At 42.4% G+C, this 18,351-nt stretch overlaps 1 protein-coding gene across 2 annotated transcripts in view; it reads right to left on the minus strand.

The window, feature by feature from the left end:
• REPS2 (RALBP1 associated Eps domain containing 2) overlaps window positions 1–18,351 on the minus strand; it is a 236,594-nt gene that overhangs the window by 19,696 nt on the left and 198,547 nt on the right. For both annotated transcript variants that reach the window (XM_049766790.1, XM_049766789.1), the window contains exon 15: window positions 54–137. In XM_049766790.1, the coding sequence (XP_049622747.1) occupies window positions 54–137 (84 nt within the window). The remainder of the gene's footprint in view (window positions 1–53; window positions 138–18,351) is intronic.

The following is an 18,351-nucleotide window of genomic DNA, read 5'->3' on the forward strand; positions in this document are numbered from 1 at the left end:
GCTCAGATCAGTGAAATCCAACGCCACCCTGGGCCTCCTTGTGCTGGCCTTACCTTCTTTGTGGGATTACTTTCTGCTGCCTGGGAGGAGGCTCTGGTCTGCTGGGAGTGGACCTCACCCTCGGATGCCTGTTCAGACTGTAGCAAAGGATTACAGGAAGGTAGAAATGCATCAACATTTGGTCCAGATATGTGGACTGGATATGCAGTCCAGAGAATGCAAGAAAGCAGCTACTCAATACATTGGGTTCAGATCATCTCACTACCTTGCACAGTCCAGTCTGCTGATCCCTGGAAAAACTCCCACAGGTGTTTCTATTTCCTCCTATCCTTCTTTTCAGCACTGTTTGCCCTTCAGAAAAGGATTTCTTCCTTGAATAGACCAAATATGCACAGAGGCTATGGAAACACTTAATGCTTCTCAAGTTCAGTCTCTTCTACTATATGGAGTTGTTCTGCATCTCATCCTCCAGCTCAATGATTCCGTCCTCAGCTGCTGTTACTCCCTTGGAAAGGCTTTTCAATGAGGTTTTCAGTTCAACTACCGAGTTTTTCAGATCTGTTATCTCAGTATAAAGTTTTCTGATTTCTATCTCCATATCCTCTTGATTCTTCTTTGTGTTCGATTCGACTCAGTCTATTCTTTCTTTGAGCTCCATGAACATCCTCCATATTTCTTCTCTAAACACCTTATCTGAGAGGATACCTAGCTGGTTGGTACTTTTCAGGTCATCAGAGCTACCATCTTCATTCTCCTTACATGGGGTTGTCCTGTATTGTTTCCCCATTGCCACGCTTGTAGTGTGGTTTTTACTATGTGCTGTGGTGGGGTTCATGGGTTAGAAGATGCTCACGGCTGTGGAGTGATGCGGAGCAGCTGCACTCCTCTGACTCCACGTGTATTGGTTGGGGACAAATTACCTGGTTTGGGCCCTGAAGTGATTATATTCGCTGTTGTCTTCTTGGCTGCCTCATGCAGAAAAGCGGGCAGGGAGCAAGGCAGCAGTCCTTTTTAATGTCTCTCTTGTGCCCAAACACATGGCAGGAATCAACCCCCACCTTTATTGGGTGGGGACAGCTTACTGGGTTTGGGCCTGAAGAGATTATGTTTGCTGATGTCTTCTTGGCTGTCTCATGCAGAAAAGCCCTGGACTACCTCTTTAAAGCACCTATCTGAGAAAGACCCAGCTCAATTCCCAGCACCCCAATCCCCACCAGGAATGATCCCTGAGCACAGAGGCAGGAGTCAGACCTGAGCACTGCTACATGTGGTTCCAAAAGGAAAAATAAAAGCTGGCATTGGAAAAGCAATGGGCCCCATTCAGAAGCCTTCACCTGGCCTGTGATGTGGCAGTGTTCAAAGTGCTGTAATCTACTCTCTGGTCCCATTGTCCTCCACAGACCCAGGCCATTGGCCCTCCCAGACTAAGCCTGCCAGCTCATTAATGTTCACTACCCAGCTACCATCTTCTGCCTAACAACTCTCAGATCTTTTATTTTCATTTTATTTGTTTATAATCTCCTTTGGTTTAGGGGGGTCCACACCCAGCAGTACTTAGGACTTACTCCTGGCTCTGTACTCAGAAATCATTCCTGGTAAGCTTGGAAGTGGTAAAGGATGATGGGGATAGAACCCAGGTCTGCCGAATGCAAGGCAAGTGCCCTACGTGCTGGACTTTTGTTCCGGCCCCTCCATGTGTTATAAATTCACTCTGCACTCAACAGGTCTGAAAACAGCATCCAGTGTCTCACCAGTTCTCTCTCTCCCTCACTCTGAACATACCTGCTTGCTTTAAGATAAAAGCCCAGCTCCTTCTGTGTTCTTTGCTCTGAAAGTATTTCCACTTACAAATCAACTTTCCTGATACTACATTGAAGGGCCTGTATTTTCTAGCTCTCTGACTGAAAACAAACACATACAACTATCTCCACAGCAAGATTTTCATGATAGGCTGAGTCTAACCACTGAACAAGAAACTTGGGAAATACCTAACCTCTTGTACCATCACCCCCTGAATGGATTTAAATGGGCCCAACCAAGAAACACTGAGCAAGGTGAATCTCAGGAGAGATGAAGGGCATAGGAGACAGGAAGACCCTTCCCAGGGAAAAGATGGAGAAGGAAGATTATCCCAGAAAGAAAGAGGGGGAAACTGGGTAAAGGATAGGGATGAGGTTCAGACATGAAAGTTTATCTTGCCAAGAAATTCATTTACTTTCTTTCATATAAGAGTATGAAGCTTCTGGGGCTGGAACAATGGCACAAGCGGTAAGGCGTCTGCCTTGTGTGCGCTAGCCTAGGATGGACCCTGGTTCTATCTCCCTGCACTCCATATGGTCCCCCAAGCCAGGAGCGATTTCTGAACACATAGCCAGGTGTAACCCCTGAGAGTCACCGGGTGTGGCCAAAACAAACAAACAAAGAGTATGAAGCTTCTATTAGGTATTACAACCAGAAAGAACAACAAACCAGGGAGAGATCTTGCCTATCCTTTATGTTTTCAAAATTAACAATCTGGGGAGACTGATACCCCCTGAAAATGAGAGAGTCTGAGTAGCTTACTTTCTCCTACATGAATTAGAGGAAATTAAGAAGGGGGATGATACTGCTGTTAATGTGCGTGTGTCAAAATGTTTTAACTGCTAGTTCTCTCTCTCTCTCTCTCTCTCTCTCTCTCTCTCTCTCTCTCACATTACCTGTTCTGGAGTAAGACAGCTGCATTGTTGTGAGGACATCCAAGAACTTCAAAGAAGGGGCCCAGAGAGAGAAACTGAGGTCTCACACCAACAGTTACATGAGAGAACCAGATTAATGGCAAACTCTCCTGCTCCACACGAGCCTTCAGATAACTTGCCCAGACTACAGCTGAATTCAGCCTAATGACATACTCTGTACCAATTAAGTGATTCTGAAACTCTGACCCACCAAATTAGGAGATGATAAATGTTAACTGTTTTATGACTCAAAAAAATCTTTTTATGTATTTCTGGAATTGAGGTGGTCTAATGTTGAAAAGTGCAGAGAAAATTGGGAGAGCTGGATTTTGGAGAAGGGAAGTAGAATGGATCAAATGTGGTCTCCCAAACTATGCTCTCCCCTATACTGCAGGGAACAGAAGCCTGGGAATTATACCTACAGAATCTCCTTCTATAAAAAGACATTAAAGTATACCCTTTAGAATTCTTATTCACTATGGTGGGAATGCCACCAGTCTTTCTGAAAAACAATATGAAGATTCCTCAAAATACTGGAAATAGAGCTCCCAAATGATCCAGCTATACCACTCCTAGGGATATACTCTAAGAACTCAAAACACAATATAAAGATGCCTTCGGCACACTTATATTCATTGCAGCTCTATTTACAATAGCCAGAATCTGGAAATAACAACATAGGTGTCTGACAACAGATTAGCGGCTAAAGAAACTGTGGTACATATATACAAAGGAATGCTATGCAGCCGTCAGGAAAAATGAAGTCATGGGATATTGTCCTATACATGGATGGATATGGAAACTATTATGCTGAGTGAAGTAAGTCAGAGGGAGAGAGATAGACACAGAATTATCACTCATCTATGGGTTTTAAGAAAAAATATATAATAAAGACATTATGTAATAATACCCAGAGACAATAGAGATGAGGGCTGGAAGAACTGGCCCATGGCATGAAGCTTACCACAAAGAGTGGTGAGTACACTTAGATAAAACTACACACTGAGTGACTTATGAAATCACAAAGGTGAAAGGGGGGACAGAGCCATAATACAGTGGGTTAGGACTTGCTTTAAGCTGCACTAACACCCATCTGACCTGTGTTCAATCCCCAATCATGCCATATGATCCCCCAAGCCCTGCCAGGAGTAATGCCTGAGCACAGAGCTAGGAGTAAACCCTGAGCACAGCAGGGTGTGGCCCCAAAACCACATTAATAAGTAAGGGGAAAGAAAACAGATGTCAAGTTATTGTTCCGCTGGCAGTAGCTGGAATAAAAGTGTGGGCTCCAGCAGTCAGAATATAATGGCCTGTCACTTCCCTGAAACTCATTATTGAGGTGCTGCTGGCAGCCTGGGCAGGTCCAGCCTCCTTTCGTTTTTACAACAGAGTGACCTTCGGAAAGTTGTGGCAGGCCCAGTAGTGGTGGTCTTCCCTCATATTAGCTCCTCTAACACATCTTAATTCTTTCTCTAGATACCTAGTTCCTGTGGTGAAAACTCTTGTAGTGGAAAATATTGACAGTAGTTTTTGTTTCCTAACTAGACTTTCATTTTTCAAATGAATTAGAATTTGGAGTTTATCTAAGAGGGTCTGAGACCGCTACATGATTTTTTTGTTTGTTTGGCGGCCACACCTGGTGTTCAGGGTTGATCTCTAGCACTGCTCTGAAGAATCACTCCAGGAAGGCTTGGGGGACCATATGGGGACCGGGAATCAAACCCAGGTCAGCTGCATACAAGGCAAGTGCCCTACCTGCTGTACTATTGCTCTGTCCCCCATTGACAGCTATATAAACTAGAGACTGGATCCATCCTTGGTGGTTGATGGAATGTGCTAAGTGAAAGAAAAGAACAAGGACACATGGAGGCCAGGTTTCAATCTTGGACAATCATATAATTCAATGATTAAAAATATTAGAGCAAGAGCAAAGACACCTGGCAGGTAGGGCCAGAAAAATAGTTTGATGAGCTAAGTACATACATACATACATACATACATACATACATACATACACACACACACACACAAAAGGCAAATTTCCTACCTCCTTGCTATCTCTCCATCCCCCAAACAATAAATTTTTAAGAAAGAAATATGGCTGCAAGTGCCAGAGAGATGGCATGGAGGTAAGGCGTTAGCCTTGCATGCAGAAGGACGGTGGTTTGAACCCTGGCATCTCATATGGTCCCCCGAGCCTGCCAGGAGCGAGTTCCGAGCATAGAGCCAGGAGGAATCTCTGAGCACTGCCGGGTGTAACAGGAAGGAAGGAAGGAAGGAAGGAAGGAAGGAAGGAAGGAAGGAAGGAAGGAAGGAAGGAAGGAAGGAAGGAAGGAAGGAAGGAAGGAAGGAAGGAAGGAAGGAAGGAAGGAAGGAAGGAAGGAAGGAAGGAAGGAAGGAAGGAAGGAAGGAAGGAAGGAAGGAAGGAAGGAAGGAATATGGCTGCAGAGACAGTAAATAAAATAAAGTAAATCATCACAAAAACATTCCAGAAAACCTATCTGTACCATTTTCCAGCAACAATTCTCAATAGATACTCCAGGGAACTGCAGAGATTCCCAATTTTTTTTTGGTCTATAATCTGCTTTTTAGAAAATAAATGACTTATCTACTCCCTAAAACTCTACTCTCTTTATGGAAACTGAGGTTTCCCCCTATAACTATACTGAAACTTTACTACTGACTCTTCTGGATGACTCCTGCCCACCCCATGGGGAAAACACCAGCCTAGAGCAATGATAGGAAAACTTCCTCTATAAAGAGCCAGCTAGGGGGCTGGAGAGATACCACAGTGGTAGGGCATTTGCCTTGCATGCAGCCAACCCAGGACGGGCGGTGGTTTGAATCCCGGCATCCCATACGGTCTTCCGAGCCTGCCAGGAGCAACTTCTGAGCACAGAGCCAGGAGTAAACCCTGAGTGCTGCCGGGTGTGAGCCAAAAAAAAAAAAAAAAAGCCAGCTAGTAAATACTTTCAAATTTCCAGGCCATCCACTGCAAACCTGTATCTCTGTTGGTGAACACTCAAGCAGTCACAGACTGAGTGGGTGTGGCTATGTTCCAATAAACAAATTCCAAAACCAGGCAGTGGGATAGATTTGGCCCCTGAGTCTTACTTTTTTTATCCCACAGCCTAGAGGGAAAATAATTTGACAGATCCACTTTGAAAATACTGGTCTGTCTCTCTCCTTCTTGGAAATTCATACTGGGCATCACGCGCCTTGAAATGGAAACCCTGTCACGGGAGATCACCTATCAGGCCATAGACATAATTTAACTTCAATTCCTTCTTCTCCTATAATTCCTATTAACACCCAGCAAAGCTAATGTTTTCTGTCCAACAGACTTTGGAAAGAAACCCTGGCCTGTAGTTTGAGAACAAAGGGAAAAAGATTCCAGTGGACTTGGATGCCACATGCCAGGCTCCACACCCAATCCTTTGAGGGGCGTAATCCCCCACAGTGGTGTACAGATCCAGTGCTGGGGATCCCTGTTGCATGCCCCCAGCCCACAGCTCTCACCTGGGCTGAAAGATGGAGGCAGGCGAAGGGCTGTGTTGCTGCCTGACAAGAAAGAGCTCCCTTCCTCCCCCTCTCCCTGGCTGCCTCCCTGCTGGAGCAGCTGCTATTGCTGCTGCCAACTACTTCTCTGCAGGAATTTATTTACTGGGCTCCTTTAAAGCCTCCTAGATACAAACACAATAAAAATCACTCACTATGATGGTTAAGGCAGAGGAACACAATGCTGATAAATTGTGGATTTTTGAAAAAGTCACTTAAACCACCCTGGCTTGAGATTCTACTTCCATCCGGGCAAGCTCACTCTACAAAGGTCCCAGAGTACCCATCTCTGTGCAGGTGCTTCTCAGCCTCCCTTCTGGGCCCCTACAGAAACGACAACCTGGCTCGTTCCAGCCTTCACGTCCTCCCCTCACGAATTTATGTTGTCCAAACCTTCCAGCACACCAGTGATGAACTAACCCTTAAAGCACCTTTTTATCAAAACATTGTTTGTCTCCAAAGCGCTTGGTGGGTCCCTAAAGCTTATAACACACTACACAATCCCTCAACCAGTTAAATATCTCCCATCATCTGGCTCTGATTTAGCTCTCCATCGTAACTACATTATTTCACCCATATGGAACTGGCTCCAGGCTCAGAGTTACCCCATAACTCTTCCAACACACCAAGACAGTCTTCCCAACTCAATTCCATTAGTTCTAGGCCTTCTAAGCCAATGGTTCTGGGGATTTTTAAAATAATTTTTAGATATTACTCTGAACTTCCCAAATTAAAAACTCTTAGGTGTGGTTGAAGCATTTGGGACTTATATTTTAGCAAGCTTGCTTGGTGATCTTTATGTAAATAACTCAGAAAAAAATGGAGATCAAACTCTGTTTAAGAGATGAGAGGCCGGAATGGTGACGAAAGTGGTAGGGCGTCTGCCTTACACATGCTAACCTAGGATGGACCACGGTTCGATCCCCTGGAGTCCCATATAGTTCCCCAAGATGGAGCGATTTCTGAGCACATAACCAGGAGTAACCCCTGAGAGTCACCAGGTGTGGTCCAAAAACAAAAAGAGAGAGAGAGATGAGAAATTCAAGTCTGTATGATCTTTGTCTGCAAAAACCCACAGGATTTTTAGCAAAAATTAACTAGGCTCCTTAATTGTTTTCTTCTCCATCTGCCATGGTGGCAATCAAGTGGGAGCCTTATGGTTTGTCCCATCAGTAAATGAATATTTGAAGTTAGACAAAACCTACAGCAACAAGACTTTTAAGTCAAAGCCAGATTTGCAGCCACAAACAAAAACAAAAACAAAAACAAAACAAACAAACAAAAAAAAAACAAATCCCCTTTTAAGAAGTAGACTGGGGAGGGGTAGGAAAAAAGAAAAAGAAGACTCATTGCTAAGGTGTAGGAAATTAGTGACTATCTAAAGGCCTGTAATATTCATGTTGCTTACAGGAAATAAGGAAAAGACCGCTTGATTCCATCAATACAAGAAAATCCAGGCAGATTCCACGACTGGAAATCACAAAGTGAGCAACTACATTCTAGACAGAATAGCACCAGATCTTTCTACAGTTTTGAGAAGATATGCAGAATTCTATGGCCGTGTTAAATTTTATTGGGGTACCATCCAGCTGACCCCTATTTCTTCTAGACAAAGGCATACTGGAAAGCCACCTGGTCAAATCCAGGAACAGAGGATGCAGAGCTAACAGCCAAGAGCTAATAGCCACAACAGAACCCATCATTTTACAATGAGAGGGAGAGCATACGGAAAGAATGGCTACCAAAACCCATGGCCCCTGGCATATGAGAGACAAAACAAAAGCCATCTGAGAACCTACGGGGAAGGATCCACTCTTGTTTTGCTCTCATTTCCTGATGCCTCACAAAGCTCCAGCATGCACATAGCAGGGCTTCTGCCTGCTGTGTTGGAATGAACCCAACATCGTTTTTGCATTACACCAGATGAGTCGAGAATTCATCTCAGGACCAAGGATTAAGGCACTTGCCTTGCATGCAGTGGATCCTGGTTCCATTCCCAGCATCATGAGTAATGCCAGAAGTGACTCTAGAGCACTGTCATGAGTGGCCTTTAAATCAACCCCAGTAGACAAAACATCCCACACTAAGGAATAAATGAAACACAGCATTTACAGACTTCAGAGTGAAATCTAGGCTTGGCACTTGCTTGGCAAAGAATCTGGGTATGTACCTAACCTCTCTGAATCACAATTGCTTCATCTACAATAAAGGTACAATGGAGGTAGGGCATTTGCCTTGCATGCAGAAGGTCATTGGTTTGAATCCTGGCATCCCATATGGTCCCAGGAGCCTGCCAGAAGTGATTTCTGAGCATAGAGCCAAGAGTAACCCCTGAGTGCTGCTGTGTGTGACCCCCCCACCCCACTCCACACCAAATTAAAAGTCCTATAGCTAATGCCCAGCACTGTGAAAACTAAGTGAAACACCTGCCTGGGGTACTGAGCAAGTGCTGCCTCGTTTAGATCATAAGCAGACTCATAATCCACCATCCAAATCTATGCAACTAGATTCTACCACTATCGCTACTGAAGAGAAGGTAATTTTGTAAGTAAGAGCCCATCTTTCTGGAGTTCTGCATTCATGGCTGCCCCAGTGACCTCTAGGAGACATGCACTGCAGAGTGGATCCCAATGGCAGATCAATCCAATGGTCCTCAAACTAAGGCCCACGGGCCACATATTGTATTTATTCCCATTTTGTTTCTTCACTTCTAAATAAGATATATGCAGTGTGCATAGAAATTTGTTCATAATTTTTGTTTTTACTATAATCCGGCCCTCCAACAGTCTGAAGGACAGTGAACTGGCCCCCTGTTTAAAAATTTTGAGGACCCCTGATTAGACAAAGGAGACATTGAGAAAATTCTGAGTCAGGGACAACTAGAATGAAAATGGATAATCAGTAACTACAACAGTCAACCAACAGAAGCCTCTTGGTGACTGCTGAAACCCACTAGAGGATGACCAACACTATCCATGGGACTGGCAGACTGTACAAAGGAACAGATCACTTTATTTTGGTCCATGACAAATATTGGGATCATTATGTTCTTCTATTTCTTTTTTCATTTTTTTTATTTTGGGCCACACCCGGTGACACTCAGGGGTAACGTGCTCAGAAACTGCTCCTGGCTTGGGGGACCATATGGGACGCAGGGGTATCAAATCGTGGGTTGTCTTAGGTCAGGCACATGCAAGGCAAACGCCTTACCACTGCGCCACCACTCCAGCCCCATGTGCTCTTCTATTTCTAATTTCTCAAAATAGATCAGAGAGTCTTAGAGTTAAATTGAGTCCCTGCTCATCACGCCCCATAATACAACACCTTCTACAGAGGTAAGCACCCCAGAATCATGAGGTTACAGCTCCACAGGCCAGTGTTAAGATGAAATATCACTATTAGATAAGATTGACAAAAAAGGACCACATTTCTGCCTGTGCCATATACCAAACAGACGTTTACTAAACAATACCTACCACCATCTCTGTGATCCTGGGGGATCTGGTTAGGAGATCTTAAAAATTCCTACTGCTGGTCCCCAACCAAAGACATCTACAGGCTGACAACAATACCAAGAGTACTTTAAAATTTTAAAGTACCAGGGCCAGAGAGATAGTACATCAGGAAGGGCACTTGCTTTGCTAGCAGCTGACCTGGGTTTGATCCCCAGCATCCTCTGTGGTCCTCCAAACCTTCCAGGAATGATTCCTGAGTGTGGAGCCAGGAGTAACCCCTGAGCATTGCCAGGTGTGGCCCAAAATGAAACAAAACTTCAAAGTGTCTCACATTTGCCTCAACAATATTTCACTACACTTACAGCTGTGACTCCCTTCCCAGTTCTATTACTCTGTACTAATGACCAAGTGTTTGATTAATAACATCTTTTCTAATCAATAATGGCTCATTCTTATACTGGAATAAATGTCCCCTTTGGGTTGACACAGCCCTTCCTGTATGAACTATGCTAGTCAAAGGAAGATGTCTATTAAAAATTCGGTTAGAAACAGTTGATGAAAGAGAGCAATGAAAGTTTTGTCAATCCCATAAACCAATCCTAAAATAAATTCAGTATTGATGATCTATATGGAACTGGCACATGAATTTGGTTGAGGATATACATATGCAGGAAAAAACAACTATATATGTTCCTCTACAGTGGATATACAATTATGTAGTAAAATGGATGACTCATACAAATGTTATTTAAGCAAAAGTCAGACACCAGAGAACAGATTGCTCAGGAGAAAAGGAGCCTTTGCTGTTAGAACAATGGAAACCCTAAGAATAAGGGTTAACTATGAGGATGGTAGCAGGAAATGATCACTCTGGACAAAATTGGAGCTGAAAGCAGGGAAAGTGATATGCATGATGCCCCTTTAGTAACAATATTGAAAACCACAGTCTCTAAAAGGAAAAGAGAATGAGAGAGAGAATGAAAGAAAGAAAAAAAAATCTGACATAGAGGCAGATATAGAGGTGGGTGGAGGGATTGAGGAGAGAATACTGGTGGTGGGAAACATGCACTGGTGAAGGGTGTTATAATATTGTATGACTGAAACTCAATCATGAACAGCTTTGTAACTGTGTATCTCACAGTGATTCAATTAAAAATTAATTAAAAAATGAACAAGGGTTAGTGACTGGAAAAATAGCTTAAGAGGGCTTTCTGAGGGTGCCTGTAATCTCTTTGAGTACTGATTACATACACGTGTTCAGCTTGTAAAAAACCATTGTGTTGCATACTCAATGTACACATTTCATTATGCATACTGCCTTCAATACACAGTAAAACACACACACACACACCCAATAAATACAGCCAAGCCAATTTCCTGTAATGTCCTAAAAGTGCCACCTAGTGGCACAAAATAAATATAAGAAGATTAATCTCCAGAAACTTCTTAAGGACAGCCCCGTTTCTAATGCATGTTCTGGAACTGGACTGCACTAGCACCCTAGACTTTTATTTTAAGAAATAGTTGGGGCTGGAGAGACAATCCCTTTTAGAAGGCAACGGAAGGGTTACCTTTGCCCTTTGGCTGTATGGCCAAATTGTGACATCTACTTGGGTTGAGATAAATATAAGTCTGCACTGAGGAAGATAACTCAAAGAATTGTTTAACACTTGATCTTGATGTATGGAAATGCTTCCTATTTTGAAAGCTATTTGGTGGCTGTAGAGACTGAACATCCTTAATCTATAATTTCCTTGATGAGAAATGAATGTCCTTGTTCACTTGCTCAATGTCTATTGAGAAGTTTCTAGTACCATTCTGGAACATTTTCCCAGCTCTCCTCGTGGACAATAACTGCCTCAACACTAACTTGTGAAGTTACAAGCAGCTCACTTCTGCCTTCTCAACCAAAACTTCCTCTTCCCCAAAATGACAGGCTATAGAAGCTGTGCACAAATATATTGACATCTCAAAGATTGAGCACTCAGAAACAAGATAAAAATTCTTATGGATGGACAAATCTCAGAGCAATAGGCCAGACTGATGTCTCAGAAGCAGCTGAGAGCTGATAAATAGCAGAATGACAGGGATTTAAAAGTCCCACATGGGGCCAGGGACTAGGACCAAGCTCAACCCCAAGATTATCTATTTGTAAAGTTTGCAAAAGGCAGGATGGATCCTATGATGTCCCCAGGGCCATGTACTTAAGAAGCAGATGGAAGACAGGAGCCTGATCTTGAGCCCTACCAGCTTCTAGTACCATTTGCAAGATCCCTGAACCTCATTTGACTTTGGGGCTGGAGCAAGAGTACAGAGCTATGGCACGTGCCTAGGAAGTGGCCCACTCCAGTTCAAGCAGTACCAGGTGTGGCCCCAAATGAAAACTAGACCAAAAAACTGCCTCGTGGAAACTACAATCAAAGCATTGGAGAGCAAAGTTGGAGGTTGCCAAAACAGTAAATCCTAAATACTACCTTTGTCCAGTGCCAGATGATTAAACTGGACTTAATTCTCATGATCATTTCACCATGTGTGCAAATGCTGAATCATTGTGTTATACACCTGAAGTCAATATATTATAGGGCAGGTGCATTTCAATCAAAATTAAATTCAAGACATGACTGGCGCTAGCCTGGAGGCAGATGGGTGTGGGGCTGTTGGTAGAGACACAGCTCCGAGTTAAGAATAACATTTAAACTGCAATTTAAAGTCAAATGGCTCACCTAATTTCAACTAAATCCAATGGTACAGAATATGTCCTCCCTATGAGATAAATTGACTCTGACAAAAGTCAAAACAAGCCGAAACAATATGTTTAGAACTCTCACTGTTAAAGGTAGTGAAAACATCCTTACAGAGAACAGTTAAGTATGACATAAAAATGTCAGGCTCATACCACTGGGTAAGGTATCACTGGGAGTGGCCACTATACCAATATCAATAAGTGAAACAGTGTTAATTAATGAAAAGAATGGATGAATTAGATAGCCTGGAACCATGGTGGCACATAAAAATCATATGGAAAATGAAGATTTTACCAAAAGCCAGCCTCGTGACACAGCCATATAAAAAGATGAAATGGGGTAGGAGTTGATAACACAAGTACAGTGTTTGTCTTGCATGCAACTGACCCAGATTCGATTCCAGCATCCCTTATGGTCCCCTGAGCCCACCAGGAGAAATTCCTGAACACAGAGCCAGGAAGAGCCCTTTGAGTACTGCTGGGTATGCACTCCCTCAAAAAGAAATAAAATTTTATGTTCTTAGACATAGAAAATAGCTCACTGGAGAAAAACTTGAGGAGAAATTAGGGAAGACATTAAGAGAAACAGGAATGAATGTCAACAGATATATGACTAATAGTGTCCCCAATTAGAAATAATTTTCCAGGTGGAAATATACATAACCAGTCATCTACAATGTCAATTTAATTCTTTGCCTAGACACATTGCAGTAAAATGGAAACAGAACATCAAAAATCAAAGCCAGCCTAGAGCAAAGAGTCACTCCAAAAGAATCCAAACTAGAGCGACAGCAGAATTCTCAACAACGACAACAATCAATGTCAGAAAAGAAGGCAGTAATATATTCAAAAAGGAAAAAGGATAATAACCTTCAAAGTAGAAATCCTGCACCCAGTAAAATTACCATTTAAGAGAAAGGACAATAAAAATTTACCATGCAGAGAACATGAATGAAAAACATTACTTGATGATAGATTTCAGTAAACTGTTCATTTGAATCTCACAAATTGTTGGAGTTATCCTAACTATATGATTATGCAAGATTATATCTTTTCACAAGCTCTGAAAGCATGGTCTCTGAAAGTAATTTTAAGGACCAGAGAGAAAATACAGCACTACAGGGCACTTGCCCTACCCAAGGGTGACCTTGGTTTAATTCTCAGAACCTCATAAGATCACATAAGCATTGCCAGGAGTGAGCACTGAGTGCAGAATCAAAAGTGAGCTTTGAACACCCTCCAGGTGTGTGCCCCCATTCTGAAAAAAAAAAGAAAGGCAGGGTATTTTCAAAAATCTGGATAACCTTTTAGTTTATTTTTATATAATTATGATTGAGGTACAATGATTTGCCATTTTAGGCATATGTTACTGCATCCTACCCACCACCAAGGTGCCAATATCTTGCTTACTTACTGTTGAAAGAATTTTTAGTTTTCATATTAGGAAACATAGGAAAAGGGGGACTCTCAAGCAGGAACCTGGTGGCTCTTCCCAGTGATACTTTGCCCAACAGGCAAGGAAGTTCAATTACTAGACCCAGAAATTCTAGAGGCCACTAGAGTGATACCTGGTTGCTATTAGGGGTGGGGATGGGGAGCACATGTGGTGGCAGGATCAAAATGGATCCCTGACCCCTAAGCTATCTCCCTAGCACTGAAAGACCTGATCCCTCACTTTTTTTCAAATCCCAAATTAAAGGAAAAACCCTTAAAAACCTGCTTATTTCTCCACCAAAACAACTATTTCTAAGTAACCGGTTACATAGCAGAAATACCTTCATGTGAGACTTGACGTTTGGTACTGAAATATCTGGACACCTTCAAGGATACATCAATTCACACATACTGTCACTAGAGTCCCCTAAACAGTGCATAATATTTACACAGATAAGTTAGCCGATGAGATAGATAAACTATAAGGGATCGTAAGGGATCTCAATAGAGGTCTACAGAGACCACTGAAAAGTTAGTTTAAGTTCATTGAGGAATTAAAGCCCTCAGAGGGCCACAGGGAAAGGCCAGTAATGGTGGTAAAGTAATTTAAACCCAGGACATGACTTTCAAGATTGTCCTTGGAACTCCTGATTATCTGAGCTCTACTCAGTACTTGACACAGTTCTATAAAGAAATGTTTCTAGGGCCCGGAGAGATAGCACAGCGGTGTTTGCCTTGCAAGCAGCCGATCCAGGACCAAAGGTGGTTGGTTCGAATCCCGGTGTCCCATATGGTCCCCCCGTGCCTGCCAGGAGCTATTTCTGAGCAGACAGCCAGAAGTAACCCCTGAGCATCGCCGGGTGTGGCCCAAAAACAAACAAACTAACAAAAAAAGAAATGTTTCTAAATCTGAGTCTTCTCTCTCTTTTCTATTCTTTCCCATGTAATAAATCTAGTAGCTGCCAAAAATCTATTATAGAATACCCTTAACAAGCTTTCTTCCTGGGCGTTTATATTATCTGTGTTTTTTTTATTCTTGTCATTCATTCCAGAATAAATATCATCATAGAACTTTTTCTTTCTTTTGAACTAGTTCTTGGGATAAATTCTAACAGTAAAAATTGGAGTGTTCCTTTTTAAAATGGAGGTTTATACTTCACCTTGTCTCCTTTATTCCAATGCCAGTATTTCGGCACTAATTCCCACTCTTTCTTCTCCTTGCCTTTTGAGTTTCTCATTCAGTGCCAACTGTTTGAGAATAGTAGTTTTCAAATTCTTTTAATAAATCCTTGTAAGACGACATGCAGAACTCTTGAGAGTCAATCAAAAGAGGTTGGCCGAACCACAATTGTTTCTTCATGCTACATCAACCTAGAGCTATGATTAGCTCTTTGAGAAAACTATGATTCATTTCTATAACAAGGGCGCACAGAAAAAAATAACTTTACACAAAAGGGAGTTAGGCTACTTGAGTATTCAACCTTAGCAAATTTAGAACAATACAGCAGAAGATAAATTTATCAAAACCAAATTTTAATTTAAAAGAGTTTTTTAGGGGTTGGTAAAGGAAGTAGGGTGTCACCTTGCAGGTGACAGATGTTAAGTTTCATCCCCAGCTTTACAGTTGGTTCCCTGAGCTGTGCCAGGAGTGATTCCTGAGCTTAGAGCCAAGAGTAATCCCTAAGCACGGCCAGGTGTGCTCCAAAACAGAGATAGACAAATAGACTTTGATTTTGACCAGAGCACAACCTACACTTAATTCCATTCTTGGTTAGTCTAGCTAATAGTTCATCAATTTTTATGAATATTTTCAAAAGCCAGTTGTTGATTTCCATGACTTCTCTACTGCTTTCCTACTCCCTATTCTGTTTATCTCACTGCAGTCTTTTTTTTTTTGTTTTTGTTTTTGGGCCACACCCGGTGACGCTCAGGGGTTACTCCTGGATATGCGCTCAGAAGTCACTCTTGGCTTGGGGGACCATATGGGATGCCGGGGGATCGAACCGCGGTCCGTCCTAGGCTAGCACTCTCAAGGCAGACACTTTACCTCTAGCGCCACCACGCCGGCCCCATCACTGCAGTCTTTACTAGTTTCTTCTTTATGTTAACTTGCAGTTTGCCTTGCACTTCCTTTACTAATGTCTTAATATGTAAAGTTATTTTTGTTATTGTTGGTTTGGTGACTACACCTGCCTCTGTGCCGAGAGGGTCACTCCTAGCAGTTTTCAGGGGACGATAAACAGTGCCAGGGATCTAAATGAGGTGGACTGCATATAGCGCCTATCACCAAAAATGATTTCTGAGTCCAGGGTCAGAAGTAAACCTTGAATACCACCAAATATTATTATTATTATTATTATTATTATTATCAATATCATTTCAGCTAGATTACATTTTTTTTGGTTTTTGGGCCACACTCAGTGGCACCACTCACATGTTACTCCTGGCTCTGTGCTCAGAAATTACTCCTGGCAGGTTTGGGGGACCATATGGGATATCAGGGATCGAAGCTGAGTCTGCTGTGTGCAAGGCAAACATCCTATCTGCTGTCCTATTTGGTCTAGCCCCTGCATCACTTTTTTTTTGGTTTTCGGGTCACACCCGGTGGCACTCAGGGTTTACTCCTGGCTCTGTGTTCAGAAATAAATCCTGGCAGGCTCAAGGGACCAAAATGGTTGCCAGGGATTGAACCCGGATCCATTCCAGGTCGGCTGCGTGCAAGGCAAACACCCTACCACTGTGCTATCGCTCTGCCCTCCCTATATCACTTTTTAAATGTGTTTAGAACTAAAAAAAATCTCTCTGTATACCACTATCACTACATTTTATAGGTTTGGATACATTTTTGTTTTTAGTCACCTAAAGGTATTTCTAATTCCACTAATTTGAGAATGCTGTGTAATTCTCATTTATTAATGAATCTTCCAAGCTTTACTTCTGTTATGTATGTTTTTACTTTCATTTGATTGTGGCCAAAGATTATATAGTTTCCATCTTTTCAGTGCATTGAGATGTATTCTGTGGTCTGGTATATGCACCATCCTGCAGAATGGTCTGTGCACTAGGAGAGAAAGTACAGTGTTCTCTAGACATCTTCTGTGGCATCTGTGTTTATGGCTTTGAGGTGGCAGGTTGAGTGTCCTGAAATCTCCCTGTCTCATTTCTTAGAGGGAAATCGGCCCGTGACCAATTCCCTATGCTTTTGTGGTTTTAGAGTATCTCCAGTGAGAATGTAAAGCTCTGGTGTGCCTTCCCCAGTCTTTGGCTAGACAAGATTTAGTTGTCATCTATAGGCACTTTCCAGTTGCAAGCTTCTCCAGAGTATCCAGTGCAGGAAACCTTGGAGGATGTTTTTAAAAAAATAAAAAAAAAGGTGAGAGACAGTTCAGTGGTTACATATACTCTGATTCCAGTTCAATACTTGGTACCAGATATGATCTCCTGAGCAAAGAATCAGGAGGAAGCCCTAAGCATGGCCAGGTGTGGTCTCAAAACAAAAGCAAAAGAAAAGCAATCAGGGAACTGAACATATTGCCATTCAAGTTCAGTGACCTGCTTCCTTCCTTCCTTCCACGTTCACTTCTTTTATATTCATGTGCAGGGGTTTGATTTTTGTACTTAGTAAGGGATGAGAGCTGATCTGTCTTGTCTCTCGTCCACATTTTTTAAAGCATTTATAGTTGTAACAAGAGTTTTCTTTTCTAGAGAAATACAATGTAAAATGAGACTCTGTGAGCACTCGTAGGTGCTATCTAGCCAAATCTTGTTTTATAGAAGAGGCAACAGGCCTGTGGGTTTGATTGACTAACTTGCCACCAAACCATAGAGCCACACAGTAATCAGGCTAAGAACAAAACCATAGAAGCATTACTATTAATACATTTTAGCTTTGAAGATGTTCTTTCAACATCACAGAAGATGATACATCTTTGTCCTTCATCACTGAAACTCATTCACATGTGTGATTTCAGGTAATCCTTAGTATATAACATAGAACAGAATAGAGGACCACTTTGAGGAAAAATGAATGTCTGAGGTAATGTATATTTATAAATTCTCTTCAGAATACTGAGTTTCTAATATACTGATACAGTAAAATAAATATCTCTTATCAATACTAACTTTATATTTTGATGAGTGAAAACCAGGATGATTTGGGGGTGTGTGGCTTCCTTAGTTGTCTGTGTGCTCTAGGATCACCCAAGGCAATGTTTGGGCTTTATGGAGTACCAGGGAACAAACATGGGTTGAACATGTGCAAGAAAAATATCCTACCTACTGTACTATCTCTCTGGCCCTGGTTATATATAGTCCTTTAAAAGCTCACACATTGGGGCCGGGTAGTGGCGCTAGAGGTAAGGTGCCTGCCTTGCCTGCACTAACCTTGAATGGACCGCGGTTCGATTCCCCGGTGTCCCATATGGTCCCCCAAGCCAGGAGCGACTTC

The sequence above is a fragment of the Suncus etruscus genome, chromosome X (assembly GCF_024139225.1).
Source record: "Suncus etruscus isolate mSunEtr1 chromosome X, mSunEtr1.pri.cur, whole genome shotgun sequence".
In the NCBI taxonomy this organism is placed as follows: domain Eukaryota; kingdom Metazoa; phylum Chordata; class Mammalia; order Eulipotyphla; family Soricidae; genus Suncus; species Suncus etruscus.